General features: G+C 36.9%; 1 protein-coding gene across 1 annotated transcript in view; it reads right to left on the minus strand.

The window, feature by feature from the left end:
- Positions 1–5,069: 5,069 nt before the first annotated feature.
- The window catches only part of LOC107673556 (FYVE, RhoGEF and PH domain-containing protein 5-like), a 21,283-nt gene continuing 6,781 nt past the window's right edge, over positions 5,070–19,571 (minus strand). The window contains exons 2-21 of the mRNA XM_016467184.1: positions 15,828–17,023; positions 15,033–15,138; positions 14,893–14,951; positions 14,694–14,724; positions 14,464–14,570; positions 14,222–14,342; positions 13,890–13,968; positions 13,679–13,729; positions 12,894–12,952; positions 12,696–12,767; positions 12,490–12,558; positions 11,341–11,424; positions 10,461–10,540; positions 10,277–10,370; positions 10,041–10,178; positions 9,223–9,325; positions 9,022–9,131; positions 6,875–6,997; positions 6,648–6,790; positions 5,070–6,034 (exon numbers count right to left, since the gene is read on the minus strand). Of these exons, the coding sequence (XP_016322670.1) occupies positions 5,998–6,034; positions 6,648–6,790; positions 6,875–6,997; positions 9,022–9,131; positions 9,223–9,325; positions 10,041–10,178; positions 10,277–10,370; positions 10,461–10,540; positions 11,341–11,424; positions 12,490–12,558; positions 12,696–12,767; positions 12,894–12,952; positions 13,679–13,729; positions 13,890–13,968; positions 14,222–14,342; positions 14,464–14,570; positions 14,694–14,724; positions 14,893–14,951; positions 15,033–15,138; positions 15,828–17,023 (2,862 nt within the window). The 3' untranslated portion in view covers positions 5,070–5,997. The remainder of the gene's footprint in view (positions 6,035–6,647; positions 6,791–6,874; positions 6,998–9,021; positions 9,132–9,222; positions 9,326–10,040; positions 10,179–10,276; positions 10,371–10,460; positions 10,541–11,340; positions 11,425–12,489; positions 12,559–12,695; positions 12,768–12,893; positions 12,953–13,678; positions 13,730–13,889; positions 13,969–14,221; positions 14,343–14,463; positions 14,571–14,693; positions 14,725–14,892; positions 14,952–15,032; positions 15,139–15,827; positions 17,024–19,571) is intronic.

The raw sequence follows: 19,571 nt of genomic DNA on the forward strand, positions 1-19,571 counted from the left end.
GAAACAGTGATTGTGTTGGCTGGTGATTTATAGATAGTTTACTCAAGAGGCATTGAGATGAGAAACAGATCTTGTGTCTGGTTTCTATATTGCATTCATGGAATATTACCTATAAAACATACACTGAAAGGTCACATAACTGTGGGTGTTAAGGACACAAAATGTGAAAATCGACATCCTTCTGTGTGTGTGCTTGTAGTCTTGTCCTGCTTTCCTCCTCTTGGTCCGCAGTACTGTGGAGTGTATGTCCTAGATTTAAGTGTGTGGGTGAGATTTAAAAAAAGCAAAGAAACAACAGTATGTTGCAGAGCCTATGTGTGTGTAGATCTGGTGCAGAATTGGAGGAGGTGAGGGGGCTGTTTTGCTACACCTTATCTGTAATCGAGCAGATCTACACAGATGAATGGTGTATTGTTATAGTATATGTAAAATAATCAGAGTACCAATTAAATGATATTTAATCATTCGTCTTTGTCTTCTTTGTTTATGAAAAGAACATCAGATAAATAGCCCAACTAAGTACACGGATAAATTAGTTTTAGTGTACTGGTGCGCATAGAGCGAAGTTTACAGTGCTGCATAAACTTTGCGTCTGACATATTTCACACAAAGATGCACACACTCTGTAAACAGCTGTCTGACAGATCGGTATGCCTTATATGTCAGTTTCCAGCAGTAAAACAGAAGTTACATTTCTTCCCCTTCTCACCACAAACCCATGAAAAGAGTGTAAGTAGTACTCTGTAACATTTTAAGTAGAATTACACATTTAAGTGTACATTTATAAACAGCACCAAATAAAAGGGAAGTGGAAATATGAAAAAAAAAAAACGTTTTTTTGAGAGATGAGTCTATTTCCTGTGTTTTAATAGTAGATCAGGGCAGCTGGCAGGGGCGTCATGCACTCATTATTTTTGAGGGGGCACACATTTGCACTTTGTTGTTTCTGACGAGAGAATTCGCCAGAAAAAGATATTCAGTCAGCGAGCGAGTGAAGAAAACACCGGCATTTTAACGATGACTCATCTGAACACCTCTGATTGGTCATTGCATTCAGAAGCTCAACAGCATCGTGTGTGATTGGTCACAATCACAATCACAGTGCTGTAAAAAACGCGTCTGTCTCTGGCTCAGCGCCAGCCAGCGAACAAATGAGGCACTGAAGTTATAATCACGGCCGATGTGATTGTATTAAATATAGAAAATATTAATCGGCTATTTTTTTTTGTCTTTTGGAAGCTGCATTCAAAATCCACTTGGCTCAAAAATCTTAATGGATTTCACTTTGAATGGGCATGACGCCTCTGGCTGGCATGATTTAGAAAATGAGAGATTCCTTATATATTTATGTCCCTACGCAATGTTAGATGTTAGACTGGGTAATTTACCTCATATAGATCAAGAAAAGAATAGATAATGCTTTTATCTATTGTAGGAAAATGGGGGATCTTTTCCTCCCCCTCTTGATCACTCTGCTGCAATGCAGAGGAACATAAGACACTTAAGACCCAAAAGTGTCACGACAATGTCACTGTGACACTGCCACAGAATCATACACACTCTCACACACATTTTCTCTCAATCGCTCTAGATCATCAGTGAAATTTCCTTGGTCTAGAAATGTGAAAGAATAAAAACTTGTATTCTATATGTATCACCTTTGACCTTTACATGCATCTTAAAGGGGTCCTACTATGCTCTTTTACAAAGTCTTGATTTTGTTTTGGGGGTGTACTAGAACATGCTCTCATGCTTGGTGGTTCGAAAAACGCATTATTTTTCACATAATTTACATTATAACAATACCTTTCTCCCCAGCCTGCCACAAACGGTTCGATTAGTTCCGGCTTTGATGAAGGTCCGCCTTCCGAAAAACAAAATGTGTTGTGATTGGTTAGCTGTCCCAGTGCGTTGTGATTGGCGAACAGCTTAGACGGTGTTTCAGTATTTGCTCCGTCTTTCAACAAAAGCTTTTGGCTAATCCGGCACTACTCACTCGTGTTTTGGAAGCTGTCCTCAGTAAAATGCGCAGCACACAATAGCAAATTGGGGTTATAATGCTCAGGAACAGAGTTAAAAAGTAAATTGCAACCACTGTTTCCTGACATCATCCGCTTTCGGAAGCCCAAACAAAGACGTTTGGCGCACGGAGGTGAAAAAAACAGCGTTTCAGGCGGTCGCACACAGAACGAGAAGCGCAGCGTCGCGCCACGTCTTTAAAATTCAAATACATTATTTTCTATGAGTGTAGGCACACCGGCGGCGCCGTTCGGCATCTGTCCGCGGCGCCCAGCTACGTCGTGTTATACTTGTAAGAATTGTTCTAGACCAGCGGTTCTCAATTCCAGTCCTCGCGTACCCCCGCTCTGCATGTTTTGCACGTCTCTCTTTGTTAACACACCTGATTCAGATCATCTCGTTAGAAGTGAGCTCCGTGCATCAACTGTGTTCCGACTGACATGGTCCCTACAGTGTCCATTGCGCCCTACTCCCTGAGCAGGGGAAATCCGTTGAAGTTTACTTCACTTCGGAATATTCATTTACAGATTTGCGCTGCGCCGCTGCCTGCAGCGTCTTCACACACAAACGAAACTTACTAGAGAAGCGTGAAGTGGGACATAATATACCTCTGTAAATAAATACAATTTAAATTCACGTCTAGCACACTTAAATGCCCTTTGTATGGAACATATACGCTCCCTTCAAACTGGAATCATGGAGGAATATCCGGTAATGTCCACTTCACAGGGCACTTACAGTCAAATATAACAAACGTATGAAGCAATAAGAGAAACATACAAAATGTGCAGAGCGGGGGTACGCGAAGACTGGAATTGAGAACCGCTGTTCTAGACATGCCAAAAATTTGATGCTACATACAGCACAGCAGCTCTTCTTCTTGGTTTTCTCTGATGCACTAACTCTGCAGCAGCACTTCTTCTTCATCGTCTCGTCTGAAGCACTCACTCAACCAAGCGTTCTAACCACAACCTCGCCCCTCCCCACCCCCCATCCATTCGAATTTCTGTAGGCGGGAATTATTTGTAATGATATTCTAATGGACCGCTTTGTGATATCACAAAGCCCGGAAAACAAACGCTGTAGTCCAAACGAGCCGTTTGTTGTAGTTCTTGAAAAGGGATTTAAAAAAAACGAAATATCTCCCTTTGGAGTGGACTTTGAGATTTGTAACTTTCTAGATCTTTTTAATGCCCAAACATACACGCTACACACTGACTAAAATTTAAAAAGTGAAAAAGCATAATAGGACCCCTGTAATTATGATCTTTCTTTAATTTATTATATGACCTAAAAAGATTAAACTGTTTATAATTTACAAAATGTATTTATTGATAATTTATTTATCTACAAGAACCATGCGCAGTAATTACTATTCTCATGTAGGCAATTTCTGCCTACAAGCAGCCTAATTAGAGATGTTTTGATTAACAATTATAAACTCAAACACGCAGCTAATTATCATTAACTCAGTGCGGTCAAGTACTTTGAAGAAGCCTACTTAGGGCTGTGTGGAAGCACTCATGCACTCAAATTGGAGTATAGACAGTCTGTTACTAGAAAGGTAGGTTCCAAGCTTGAACTATCCAGCACTTTAACTGGCTTTTAATTCTCTCCCTTTCGTTTTCTTATATACATTTTAATACCAGTTTTTAAATGCAGAGCTGATTCAACGAGACTTTCAAGTTATGTAATCAAAAATGGACTCTATTTACATTTTTAATTGCCTGAAATCCAAAAAGTGCTGTCTTCATTAACTATTTTTCTTTTGGCTTACGTCATTGAGCCCCTCCCACTGACCGCATGTCATATATAGAATCCACACCCAACTGCTAGTGGTCCTTTCTGTCATTTTCATGGTATGAGAAAGGTATGGAATTTGTAAAAAAAAAAAAAAAAAAAAATCTCATTTCGTTTATATCTTTTCACCTTATAAATATGTCGCATTCACGAAGAATGAAATTGGTTGCGTATGATTTTGTTGAATAAGGCATAACTACTGTTGCAAATCTGTGGTAAAAACTAAAGCACAAACCTTGTTCAGAGAAGTAAAGTGTACAGCGGCGTCAACTACATACACCCCCGCAAGAGAACAATTCGTCCTCTTTAATAAAGAATCTGCAAAACAAGCAACCTAGATAGCATCAGCTGCTTCCAAAATATGTCCAGCTACCTAACGTGCGGCTGCCATGTAATCAAAAACCTTGCCATCTGCTTTTATAGTTAAAAGTCGGTTTAAAAATTACATACAATGCTGCGACATGTTATTATGATGTTTAGGAGGTCTTTAAACTAGTTTTTGTTTTCTGAATATGCAAATGTATGTTATCTAAGAAAGAACGATGATTAATTAATTGATAGAAGATGCATGTGCGTGTAGGCCTCTATTCCATATCGTCAGCTCAATTATGTACTTGATTACAGCCTAGCATTTGTTCAACATAAACCTTATATATATATATATATATATATATAATGTAGGTAGAGGAGATAAAATTTACAATTTAGACCATGATATCAGAGTGGCTGATAGAGAAATAGAGCAAATGAAAGCAAATGAAGAGAAAGGGATAGAGGGAGTTAAAATGATGAATGTGTCTCCTATTTGGGACAAGGTGTCCGTAACTTTCAGGTACTCCAGAAAACAATCTCTCATCCTTGCTCTCTCACTCTGTTCTGGGTCACATCGTCTCCTGGGGACGTGGAAGCAGGGCAACGCCAGCCCTCCCTCCCCTTTTCTTCATATCCCTCACACAGTCTCAATCTGTAATACACTCTTTAATTACTGAGCTGAAGATACTTAATCACAGAATCGCATCTCTAAAATTCACTCTCTGTGGATTCAACCTGGCTGTCGTTGAAAATATAACTTTAAAACATTGAGGGGTTCAGAAAAAAGTTACAGAGCTAATTATAAACTATTGGTTTATCCTAAAGTACTTCTACCTAAACCTAAGCTGCACTTGAAATATTTGCATCATGAAATACATTTGAATTGAACAGAATTGAATTGAAATGAACCACATAGGAAACCATTATACATAGCGCTGACTACCATACAGTTAATAGTTTTATTTCAACAGTGGTCAACCCCATAGGTATCCTATGGATAACCACATTAGAGAAGCAAGTTTTCATACACAAAGGAGGATAAAATAGGAAGTTGAGGCACTAGTGAGGTTTGGAAACCAAAGTGAACACAATAACATTACACAAGTAAATTTTACTCAAATGATACAGTGACAATTAATACTTCAGACAAACTACTTATACATTCCTCATAAATATACATTAAGCCCTCATATTGTAATTATAACATGGAAAGTGAACAGATTGGCAGTTTGCACATAAGGTAAGTAAATTAAACATTACATCATCATCAAGTGCAACGAGAATACCAGCTCAGTTGCTAAATACTAACTATCAATCCAAAGTTACTCTTTCTGGTTTTAGTAGAAGTCATTGTCCAAATGACAGACAGCAGTATACAAGGAAATATAATCCAGATATGAGAGGACATCAAGAAAATGCCACCAAATGAACATAATGGGCTCAAATTCACACCAGTTCCCATAATTAGAAATTGTCCTAATAAAATATAGTGCTCTGGGGTATTGCATAATATATATCATATTGTATAATGGTTAAGTTAAGTAACATCTCACTGGTTCTAAAATGTTCTTATTTAAATGACAGCTGGAAGTGCTACAGTGTGCCTTTAAAGTGTGTCCACACACAGCTAAACGAGGTCTTTGGAAGAAGTATTTGGCACAAAATAAATGTCTGAGTGTGAGCATTTTGTTCCCTTGGTGTTCCAAAAATATGTCTGTTGCGTCACGTTAGCGTAGGAATGGTTGATTACAGTCCCAGTTACACTGGGTAGTGATTTTTGAATGTGACGTGAAAATGCATCGCTCTCGAATGATCAATAACAGATTTAATTGCTCATGTGACAAGACAAAAGCAGGACGGCAGATGCTACAGGACTGTAGCCTCTTCCATGGCACTGACCCATCTGGAATAGAGCAGAATTTTCGCATTATGCAGTAGCAGAACATAATATATATTTGTGCTAACGTGTTATATATAACATTTTAATGTTTTTGAAAAAAGTCTTTTATGCTAAAAAAGGCTGTATTTATTTGAGAAAAATAAAGTAAAAACAGTAATATTGTAAAATATTTTTACAAACTTTACATTTTATTTACATTTTCTTAAATATATTTTAAAATGTCATTTATTCCTGTGATTTCAAAGCTGAATTTTCATCAGTCAATACTCCAGTGGTTAATGACGCATGATCCTTCAGAAATCATTTTAATATACTGATTCGGTGCTTGAGAAACATTACTTATTATTATCAACAGTTGTGCTGCTTAATATTTATGAAATGGTGATACTTTTTTTTTTTCAGGTTGCTTTGATAAATAGCAAGTTCAAAAGAACAGCATGTATTTGAAATCTTATGTAACAATATTAACATCTTTACTGTCTGATCTATTTAATGAATCCTCCTTGCTGAATAAAAGTAATAATTTCTTTCAAAAATATATAAAACTTACTTGTCCCAATGCTATATGTACACATTATAAATTGCTGTATCGTGTGAATGTAATATGTATTTTAACCTCAGTGCAGTGTGACTGTCCTGGGCTCTGAAAGTGTAGAAGAGAGTGCTTTTGTGGTACAGCTGAAACATGCTGCTCTCCCCTTCAACCTCTGACCTCACAGAGAAACCCAAGAGAGGAAGGGTCTCGCATGCAACCCTCTCCTTATATAAAACAAAAGGACACAGAGAGATTAGGAGCTGCATGTTGCAAGTTAATGTGTGCAAAAACGTGACTGTGTGCATTACCTCAGGCTGTGGGTATGCGTAGAGAACTTTATCTTTCAGGAGGAACCACAGGCTTCTCCAACTTCTCTTGCTGTTCCTGCACCTCTGCAGGGTTCCTCTCATCACTCCATCGGACACTGTCTCCTAGGCAACAACACATGATGTTTCACCCCAAATCCAAAGGAAAAAATAAAACATTAAATTAATAAAAATAGGAAGGGATGTAATTGTAATTGAAAATAATGCAGTGCTGAAAATTGTAATGGTCTTAAAATAAGACTCTTTTAATAGCAACACTTAATAAAACTTGATTTGTGTTATAATCAAACAATTCAGTGTGAGATCAGAGTAAATCATGATCCACTGGACTGATATTTAGTCCAAAGATATTAATCTAGAGGTTACCTGATTGAAAGACAGTTGGCCTTTGCGGCTTCTCCACAGACTCGATGGATGAATGTTTTGGAAGACAGAAGAGAGAGGTCGACTGGAGCTCTCGGTTATTGTGGCAACATCTCTCAAACAAATGCACACACAATTATGATGAGAGTCACGCATAACTATGTTTAATTAAAACTAATTTAATTAAAAATATTGTGGTTGTACCATGCTTACGCAGCTCAGTGTAACAATGATCACACACTTTGGCACGTCTATTCTTCATATATTTGAGGGGGAATTTGTTCCTGCAACAATCTCTGCAGAAAATCTATAAACAATATAAGATGAGAAAATCACAATAAATAGAGCTTATGAGTGGCTCTCGATGCAAAATGAACATTTGTTGAGAAGTTATTAACCCTCAGGTCATCCAAGACGTAGAGGAGTTTGTTTGTCATCTGAACAGATTTGGAGAAATTTAGCATTACATTACTTGCTCAACAATACATCATCTGCAGTGAATGGGTGCCGTCAGAATGAGACTTGAAATAGCAGATAAAACATCACAATAAAACACAAGTAATCCCCACAACTCCAGTCCACCAATTAACGACTTGCTGTGTGCTTGTGATAAACAAATCCATTATTAGGAGGTTTTTTATTTCAAACTGTTGAGCCTCTTTCCAGATTATTGCTTTCTCCAGTGAAAAAGTTCTCTCATTTGAATCAGGAGAGAAATATGTACAGATCAAGCACTGGTTACAAGTGCTTGGATTATGGATGTTTTGTCCAGAAGTGACTGTTTGAAGGTAAAAACATCATAATGATGAACTTGTTTATTACAAACATGCTGCTTTTATTAGCTGTTTGGGCTCTCATTCACTGCAGAGGATTCACTGGTGAGCAAGTGATGTAATGCAACATTTCTCTAAATCTGTTCCAATGAAGTGACAGACTCATCTACAGCTTGGATAGCCTGAGGGTAAGTAAATTTTCAGCAAATTTCATTTTTAGGTGAACTATTCCTTTCAATGTATTTGTACCTTGCCGCAGGCATGGCAGTGATGTCGTCTGTTTGTGAGGCTGAAATGTGAGTGACAGTTCATGCAAACTGTCACCTGGGAAACAGACAGCAGAGGAGGAGCGTTCTCGCCGAGACACATCTCTGGACCATCCACTAACTAAAACACAAGACACATATAATTTCACAACAGGAAACAAAATGTCAACTCTTTCAGGTGTTGACATTTTAATCACACTTTATTTAAAGCTTCCTCACCCCAAAACAGTCTACTGGGTCTCCTGATACGGGGCCGAGATTCACTAATGTCCGACTCAGTGTAGCAAACCAGCCGTCTCGTTCAGTGCAGGAGCTGCACACATGAACACATGCATCAGTCACACTGCACACACATACACTACATATGTATATGTGAATGTTTGAGTTTGTGTATGTCACTTGCTTGGCAGACAAAGTGATGCTTATATCTTTCACGTCTATCTTCAATGCACTCTGAGCGTTCTCTATTGGTGGCTTGCTGACCTGAAAGACAAAAAAAGTGGAAAGGATTTAATAATTGTAATTCACTCCCTGTCTGGGGTTCATACAATTAAATGAGGCACTTAAGGTTCTACAAGAAGAGAGGCGAAAATGAAAGAAGATCTTTTAATAGCAACACTTAATAAAACTTGATTTGTGTTATAATCAAACAATTCAGTGTGAGATCAGAGTAAATCATGATCCACTGGACTGATATTTAGTCCAAAGATATTAATCTAGAGGTTACCTGATTGAAAGACAGTTGGCCTTTGCGGCTTCTCCACAGACTCGATGGATGAATGTTTTGGAAGACAGAAGAGAGAGGTCGACTGGAGCTCTCTGTTATTGTGGCAACATCTCTCAAACAAATGCACACACAATTATGATGAGAGTCACGCATAACTATGTTTAATTAAAACTAATTTAATTAAAAATATTGTGGTTGTACCATGCTTACGCAGCTCAGTGTAACAATGATCACACACTTTGGCACGTCTATTCTTCATATATTTGAGGGGGAATTTGTTCCTGCAACAATCTCTGCAGAAAATCTATAAACAATATAAGATGAGAAAATCACAATAAATAGAGCTTATGAGTGGCTCTCGATGCAAAATGAACATTTGTTGAGAAGTTATTAACCCTCAGGTCATCCAAGACGTAGAGGAGTTTGTTTGTCATCTGAACAGATTTGGAGAAATTTAGCATTACATTACTTGCTCAACAATACATCATCTGCAGTGAATGGGTGCCGTCAGAATGAGACTTGAAATAGCAGATAAAACATCACAATAAAACACAAGTAATCCCCACAACTCCAGTCCACCAATTAACGACTTGCTGTGTGCTTGTGATAAACAAATCCATTATTAGGAGGTTTTTTATTTCAAACTGTTGAGCCTCTTTCCAGATTATTGCTTTCTCCAGTGAAAAAGTTCTCTCATTTGAATCAGGAGAGAAATATGTACAGATCAAGCACTGGTTACAAGTGCTTGGATTATGGATGTTTTGTCCAGAAGTGACTGTTTGAAGGTAAAAACATCATAATGATGAACTTGTTTATTACAAACATGCTGCTTTTATTAGCTGTTTGGGCTCTCATTCACTGCAGAGGATTCACTGGTGAGCAAGTGATGTAATGCAACATTTCTCTAAATCTGTTCCAATGAAGTGACAGACTCATCTACAGCTTGGATAGCCTGAGGGTAAGTAAATTTTCAGCAAATTTCATTTTTAGGTGAACTATTCCTTTCAATGTATTTGTACCTTGCCGCAGGCATGGCAGTGATGTCGTCTGTTTGTGAGGCTGAAATGTGAGTGACAGTTCATGCAAACTGTCACCTGGGAAACAGACAGCAGAGGAGGAGCGTTCTCGCCGAGACACATCTCTGGACCATCCACTAACTAAAACACAAGACACATATAATTTCACAACAGGAAACAAAATGTCAACTCTTTCAGGTGTTGACATTTTAATCACACTTTATTTAAAGCTTCCTCACCCCAAAACAGTCTACTGGGTCTCCTGATACGGGGCCGAGATTCACTAATGTCCGACTCAGTGTAGCAAACCAGCCGTCTCGTTCAGTGCAGGAGCTGCACACATGAACACATGCATCAGTCACACTGCACACACATACACTACATATGTATATGTGAATGTTTGAGTTTGTGTATGTCACTTGCTTGGCAGACAAAGTGATGCTTATATCTTTCACGTCTATCTTCAATGCACTCTGAGCGTTCTCTATTGGTGGCTTGCTGACCTGAAAGACAAAAAAAGTGGAAAGGATTTAATAATTGTAATTCACTCCCTGTCTGGGGTTCATACAATTAAATGAGGCACTTAAGGTTCTACAAGAAGAGAGGCGAAAATGAAAGAAGATATAAAAAATTATAAATAGACAAAATAAATACATGAATGATGTTTTAACATTTTCATACATATAATAAATGCAAACTAGAATAAGATGAAGATCTGACATATTTTACATATTTTATTTTCTTATTATTTTATTCCTTTTTGGATTATAAATTTTTCCTGTATTTTTTTCTTTTAGTTCTGTTTTCTCATTTCATTTTATGCATTTTAATTTCTTATTCTGTTACATGTTAGTTTTTACTATTTATATGACATTTACGGGTTTTCGATAAAGCACTTTGTAAAGACATTTTTTTTAAAGGCTATATAAATAATGCTATACATAGATACAACCCGTGTTATTTTAGTATTATTCATATATTATTAGACTATTTCTTAATATTTTTAATACAGTTTTAATTTAATATTTTCCGTTTTCATTTCATTTTAGTAAATTTGTTAAATGCTTGTCTTTTTTGCTTTATCTTTATTTCAGTTTTAATTTAATAATTTTGGTGCTTATTTTGGATGGTTTTTAATAGTTTTAGTTAAAAATAACAACACTGCTTATAATTAGTGTCTTGAGCACTAAATACACATTAGTGTAAAGTGCATTAGTGTTCTCCCTATTGAGAAAAGATGCTTTCCAAGAACTATTATACATGAATAAACACTATAAGTGTCCGTGAATGTTGTCAGCTTTACCTCCATCCCTGCCAATGGTAATCTGTTGATGAGTCTGTATTTGCCATCTTGCTGAGGATATGTGTACAGCATTATGTCATTCATCTGAAAATGTAAAAAGTAAAAAAAAAAAAAATTTTTTAAAGTATAACATTCACAACATGAGCACAAATAACTACTTTGATATTTGCATACCACAACAGTTAATCTGAGTGGGTCACTGTAACAGATGTTCACCACAAGGGGGCGCTATGAGGTTGCTTTGCTGCATCACTGCTCTGTCCATCAGTGACCACAGGCAATGTTTGTATTAAGGCAGGTTGTTACAGCAAGGCATGATAACATAGTGATTTAGAACAAACTCAAATGTGCATTTAAGCTGAGATTTATCAAAGAGAATACTAATTCGCTAAGACACTTCTCTGTGAAATAGAATTATTAGTCATCAATTACTCAGTCTGATGCCATTTTTATTTGTTCAGACAACTGCCAAATCATGTGCACATTATTCTGGGTTATCATAGGCAGTTAAGAATAAATCTATACAGCTAAACACAACCAAAATACATCGCTGTAGACAGGATGTTGTGCAAACACTGGATTTAGAAGTGCTTTTCTACCATCAGATACTGCCTGATAAGGCAACCTATTTTGTCTTCTGAAATGTTAATCAGTGCTGCAAACGAAATGTCACAGACTATCTCCTGCATCAAGCAATAAAATATGAGGGATATTCAAGTTCAGCACTCTGGGGGCCACATGCCCGTCTCAGCGCACAACTGTCCGTCTGACTGAAAAGTCTACAGTATCCAGTATTTCTGACAGCCCATCTCACGTCCATCCGGTCACCCTCTGTTCTGTTATCTCAACACATTGCTTGGCCCTGTTCCCACAGACTTATTCTGGGGTGAGAACAGCACCGTAATAACAATAGCACATGTAGACATAAACACACACAGAACAACATCCTGTCAGGAAACTAAAAACAAGTAAAATAGCTCACAAACACAAAGGAGAGGCACTAGAGACTATACAGAAAGAAAGCAACTTTGGCAATCTCATCTCAGCTACTAAAAGTCATATATACTCTAACGTCTTTCTTCCCAAAAAAATCTTGTATCTTTGATAATTAAGTTGCAAAATTAATGTAAATAAAATAAAATCACATACCAAGAAAAGGTGACGTGGCTGCTTGCACTTTCTGCTGACCTTCATCAAAGTGCCCTCTTTCACAAACACCTAGAGCAAAGATAAAGATAGAGATTAAGACAACCTTACTCATCATTACAGCTTTAAAAACCCCCCAAAATTCATAAAAATTCATAAAATTTGATTGGATGAAGGGTATGTGATCAGTGAGCCATTGAATTTCTCACTCTCCCAGGTTGTAAGAGATCTGTCAGACCCAGAACACTGTGTTCAATATGGACCAAACGCAGGAGATACGCCTGAGAAAGAGAAAAATAATGCAAAAATGCCCTTACATGGCACAGCAGTGTCATTTACACAAACTGCTTTGGTTCCACACACACAGACTATCTATAAGCACATTAGGCCAAAAAACACATACTTACTCCATTCTTAAGGCTGTCATTGACATGATGAGCAATATCTGAGACCACAACCAAAGCATCTGAGGGGAAAGAGAGTTATAGGTAGAGAGAGACAGATTAATATTTTATACATGTACATTTTCAACATACATAAAAATACACACAAACATATAATAAATACTACATATATTATTGTACATAGAATTTAATGTATATTAAATATCTGTATTAAATAATTATTGAATATATTACATATTTCCTTAAAATAGGACATCTCAATAAATTATTAAAAACTAGATAAATAATAATGACACAATAATTAGAACATATATAAAATTAATTAATAAAAATAGATAAAATAATAAATATAAATACATTTATATTATGTCAGCTTCCCTTTCCTTACAAACAGATACTCTCTTAGAGCAGCACCTCATAAATAAATGACCCTCATATATAAATGATGCAGAAAGGCTTGTTTAACAAGGTTATTGAAAATCCATGATGGGGTCAAAGGTCATTTGCCTTTTGTGAAACTATCTAGAAGATCAGAGATATGTTGTTGTTTAAGCAAATCAATTATACACACACTGAGAGATAAAACCAAAGGACTCGTTTGTAATTGCAAACATGTCAAGATAAGAATCAAACATTAGTTTCTTAAAATTGATGAAGCCTACATTAGGAAACAAAATGGCTCTCTCATTTACTGTAATCCAAGAGACACAGATAAAAACAAGATAAGAAAAAAGTATACTGCTGCTGCTGTTAAGATACTGTTGTCTGTGAGTAATGCTGAGATTTACTTTGCGTATTTTCAAACTCTCTGGAGTCTGGTGAGAAGTTGTTCAGGTAGTCTGTTGGAAAACAATAAAAATAAAGCAATATTAAGCTATACTACAGGTCTTGGTATAAAAATTCCAGGAAAAAATAAATATGTATTTTAAAAAATATATTTAAATTGATAAGAATTAATAAGGATATAAAGTTATTAGTTAAAAAGTATTTAGTAGTCACCTGTTAGCAGCATACGGTATTGTAGGATGCGCACAATGACCTGCAGCAACTGCTTTTTCAGGGTCCCTGCATCTGGTAGCTGAGATATAAAACACACGCTACAGTACATAGATATATATTTAAATACAGGCCATCTGAGTAAATGAACACACACAACTCAAACACATTTACGTGTAATAATACAATACAAAAACACACTCAAATCACAGTACAGTCTGAACACATGTACTTAATGACAGTGGCAGGTTGATGGATATGCCTAATAATAAGAAAAGATTTGGTTCAGTTAAAGTTGTCAATCAATGAAAACAAAAACATCATATATCCCTTACTGTGCTTTGTATGTGTTCCAGATAGTTCAATTTTTCATCATAATGACTGATGTAAGAAGAGAACATGGAAAACTCTGTCTTCTTTGCCAGGATGATTTCAGCAATACCTTCATTCTGATCCCTGATGTGTGGAGTGAAATGCATAAAACAGATGACATGATGACAGATGGACATTATTTGAGGATGATAAACAATTGAGGGTAGCATATGCACATGCATGTGTGTGGGTAAGAGTGTCTTACCATTCTTTTAAGCGAGTCTCCAGTAATGTGTGGATATTTTGGTGGAGAGTATAAATATCAGGTACCTCTGTCCACACTGTCATCAGCCTCTCATCCGCTTCAACTGACTATTGTGTGAAAGTGAGGGGGAAAAAATAGAGATCACCTTCATCGCTATTTTTCTGTCTTCACACAACTCTTTTTCTACTAAAATCCACACACAATGTCAGTGAGAAATATGAATGATCCACCTCATTGAGAAGTTGTAAAGTCTTGACATGCCTTAAAATGAAGAAAAAGAAGCATGGTCATAATAATATAGCTATTTCTATTCAATTCAGACATTTTTCAAATAAATTTGCACCCACTAAATGGTTATTATTTTATCAGTAATGAAATTAATTTCTGCCAATCAGCTCATAGGCTTCAGCTGTTGTTTTCATGACTTACTGGGCCTCACTGTCCAGAAGCTCTTTGGCACTATAGAAAGCCCTGGAACAGTTGACATTCTGAAATAAAATGGCAACTGACTTACAATAAATTAAAACAAATCAATGCAGGACACACAGAAACACTCATAACAAGCTTACCAGTCTGTCAGATGCCTTTGTCTTTTTCTCTTGTGTACAAGTCACACCCACAGACACACCCATTGTTCCATCTTGTCTCACATTAGGAGAACAGAAAGTGTAGAGGCTAAATAACAGAAAAAGTAGAATCATGACACAATCACAAAAAAAAAAAAAAAAAAAAAGAAAAAAAAACCTTTTCGTTATCAGGAATGCAATACTTTGAGCTTTTAAGGACTAACATACAGATTAAGAGGGTTTTTTTAATAAAAAAAAAAATTTGTTTGCCTGTTATTAGATCTAACCAAAAGATCTAACATGCGTTTCATATGCCTGATATTTACCTAAGAATCGCCCAACAAGCTTTCAATATGTTAAATAACACATTTGCTTATGATTCCAACTTTTTATGCTGTTTATAGCGTGTCTAGTTTCTCTAAACTGAAACATATCGAAGAAGAAAAAACATTTATTTTCCACAATGGTATTGAAATTAATCCTGAGCTTCATGTTAACAATAAAAACATAATAAAACAATATATCAATATGAAGAGTTCCAATGCAAAAGCCTCTAAAGGCCATCTTGGTCTAAAATGAGATAACGATACTGAGTGAATGCTCTCCACACATAGTATATGTTCATCAAGTACTTTCACTTCAAATGCACTTAATACCAGCCTCAACCCATTCAGAAGTACCAGTACTTACATAGAAACCTATAGATAGTAGCCAGAAAGAAATGCTAAATTTAAAGAAAATCGTCAGACGTACTTAGAGGCTTTTTCATCTGAACTGTTCATATATAAACAATTGTACCTATCTGTCTCTTGCTCAGATGGCCGACTTTTGCCCTGGAAGCCCGGCAGACTGCTCATGTCCACATAACCATCAGTATCACTGGGTGAACTCTGATTTCGTTGACTCTGAATGACTGGATTCAGGAGGCGAATCTGCACATTCTCATAGTGAGAAGCAGCATTTTGAACGTTCTCGTAATCTGAAGAGTCTGTATTGGGAGATGAGAAAGATCGAGGTTTGGAAAGGGGATGGGGCTCAAAGAGAGACCCTAGATCCATAGAAATGGTGCTTGAAGCCAAATCATTATTAAGGGTGAAGTTTAGTCCCTGTTTTTGTCTATTCTTTTGAAAGACAAAGGAAGAAGGGGACATAGGTGGTGTGCAATCTGGAGTGCTCTGCAACTCCGGGCTGCCCATGTTATGCCTGATAAAATCCAAGCGTTTGCATGACCCTTGCGGACTTGACTCAGACGGGGACCTGGAGGATACGGAGCGATTATCCATAATGCTTTTACGATCTGATTTCCTAAGGAATCGTAACGGCAGAAGGTATCGCTTGAACCCAAAATCAGGCTTCTTGCAAGAAGCAGAGACTTCGTTCGGGAGGGATGGAGAACTTTTTCTGATTGGTCGCTTTGTGATGGATGCCAGTTCAAAAGGGGGTGGTATATCAACTCGAGTGACTTTAGCTAAGTTTGAGGTGCCTTGTGAAAGACATCCTAATGAGCCTGTCAGTGCAGGTCTACTATCTCCGAGGAAACACTGGTCTGTATAGAAGGAGCTTGGGTGTAGCAGAAGCCGCCTATTTCCTGTTGCAGGGCTACTCATTAGGTCAACTCTCTTACTGGGGGTTTCCACAGATATAGAGCGAGTCATAAAATACTTCCTGTTCTGAAGGAAGTCTTTGGCTTGGATTTTTGGCTCTGTTTCTTCGTACACATGATCTACTGTGAGTTCTTTTCCCTCAGATCTACTCAAGTGGTCAACCCCTTCTTCTTCTTCTTCCCCTTCCCCAATGCTCTCTTCTTCTTGATTTTGTTGTAAACTTTGGCCTTGGCTTTCAGATTGCTGTTGAATGAGTGAGAAAGCATTGATGGCATCCAGATTTAAGGTGGCAGGTATCGTTTCATCATGTTTAACCACATATTTGCTACAGTAGTTGTGATTTGTATCTGCTATATCATCATCTGAGACCATTGCAGAGCCAGAAAATGGCTGAGGAGAAGAAGAAGAATTTGAAAAAGAAGTCAGATCGGACTCAAGGAGAGTTTCACCTCCACTGTTTGATGAAGGACAGTCTGGAGAGTCAACAGCAGCTGAAGGATCCTGAGATGGACTGTCGTCTGATAAATAATGGTTTCCTTTTTCTTCCATTTGCTCTTTTTCTAACTGTATTTCATCATCCTCTTCCTCAATGGAAGTTGAAGACAAATCAGAGCCGTTTAATCCCTCCTCCAAAGTAAGCATCATAATATCTCCATTGGCGTTGTCCTCTGCTTCTGTTATTTGGAGAGGTTCTGTTTGTTCAAAAAGGTCACACTCGGAAAGTCCATCTTTGTCTGCTAACGCCTCGCCTGCATCACAAATATCGGGGAACATCCCATCTATGTCTTCTTCACTTGAAAACATTGTGCCTGGGACTATACCATTTGGGTAAAATGCTTCAATTAAAGTTTTATTGATACAAATTTCATCATACAGGAATCTGTCTGTGTGTGCAATGCATCCATAAACTGCATTAGAAGCCGACTGAACATCACTAGAGCTTTTATGTGATGTTGATACACCATTTTTAGTCAGTCTCCATGTTATCTTCCCAGTGTCCTCTACTTCAATCTGATCGGTCTCTATATAATCATCCACGTCTCTCTTACTGCAGGAATCAGAGAGAAGGCCCATCAACTCTTCCTCATCCTCTGACTTAAATGTTTCACCTTCTTCTAAACTCTCCACCAAATCTAAATCAATTCCCTGTGCTAACTCATCCCCACATCCTAACTCATCTCCCTGTTCCACAATAACATCTGGTTCCGTCTCTTCTGCTTGCATTGTCTTTTCTGTATGTATTATTTTCTCTGTCTTCCTCTCTTGTGACCCCTCCTGTTCCAGAACTATTTTTCCATGCATTTCCGTCATAAGCGCTCTTGAGTTTGGAGGCCTTTGGCTTTTGTTAGTGTGAAGCATATTGAAGTACATGTTTGAACTGAGATGATGCTGGAGATATTTTCTTGGTTTGGATGCAATTTTTGGTTTGGGTTCTTGATTATCATAGAATTATTCAGAAATAGGTGGTTGACATTGCCCCTTTAAGAGAGGCTCAGCCTGGAAGTGTCCTCTGGGGCCCAGGAAATGCTCCTGAAACCCAATAAGAAAATATTAATATTTACAAAAATAGTTTTTGCTGGAGAGTAGCATTGTGAACATTGTAGAAATTCGGGGCATCAAAAATAGTTCCATCCTCACTGTAAAAATGATTATTTCCTTGAAGATTGCTGGAAAATGTAAATACTATTTCTGTTTCCGCATTTCAAAATTTTGTGTATTATTCAATGTAATTGTTTGTGAAATTTATTGCAATTTCTGAATGAAAATTGTTTTTCAGGGTGATTTATGGGTTAATATTTTCTGTTACAGTTGAATGAAACAGACTGCAGCTATGCACAAAATATAGAATATAAAAAAATTGAATAGAAATTTACAATAAAAATCAGACTTTAGGTACCACATATGATACACGCACAATTCTATAAACATATTTATAAAGTGCTTGAAAAGAGGTTAATTTTCATTAACTTGACAGATTTAAACGTTTTGCTTTTTCTAAGGTCACAGTAAACACTCTACACTTTTTAACTGCATAGTCAATATTTATATGTACTTTTTTGCCTTTTAAACATATATTTTATAATTTTACCTTTGTCACAGACCTAAACTTTAAATGCTAAACTAAATCCATCATAAAAATTATGATCTACACAAAGTGAAATACACCATTTAAATAGGCTATTGTATGTATTGTATGTTTACAATACATATTGTAATTTTCACTACAGGATGTTTCAAACAGCTTACTATGGTGGAAATTGTATTGTTAATTTCTTCAAAAGAAATATTACGTATAAACTATGTTACGTCCACAGCCAGGGCAAAAAGTGCCCATATAGCTTAAGAAATAGGCTATTATCATAAGAAAAATATTAATATGTTACGCTCAAAACAGTGCTGGCATTTTGGTTAAGCAAATAACACATAATATGTTCTACATGAGGCGCAAACAGGATCTTTACAAATATTTAAATAATCTAATCAATCTAATCACATTACAATAACAAAGTGGAATTCTCGAGAAAAAAAAAACTAAACGCGCACTAAAATATCGAAAAGTACGCAACTCTAAACTCGATACTATTTCATGCAACTCTAAACTCGATACTATTTCACATACTTTCAGACATTTAAAATTCCCACAGACACTTATTTCTCTTTTCCTAAATAAATGTATCATACTTGGTTTTCGTTACCACATTATCACGTTAAAAACTCACCTGCGCTCATCGTCGAACATCATCTGGTATCTGAGACACGGCAATGACAGGACAAACTCACGACGCACGATGAAATCGCAATAACATGAGATTATATATCAACTACTGCATTTTCCTACTTCATCTTGCGATATAACTGCAGTACAGGAGAGCAGGCGCTCAGCACGAGGAACGCGCGCAAACACACACACACACACACACACACACACACACACACA

This window comes from Sinocyclocheilus anshuiensis, unplaced genomic scaffold (genome assembly GCF_001515605.1).
Source record: "Sinocyclocheilus anshuiensis isolate Anshui unplaced genomic scaffold, SAMN03320099.WGS_v1.1 scaffold44, whole genome shotgun sequence".
In the NCBI taxonomy this organism is placed as follows: domain Eukaryota; kingdom Metazoa; phylum Chordata; class Actinopteri; order Cypriniformes; family Cyprinidae; genus Sinocyclocheilus; species Sinocyclocheilus anshuiensis.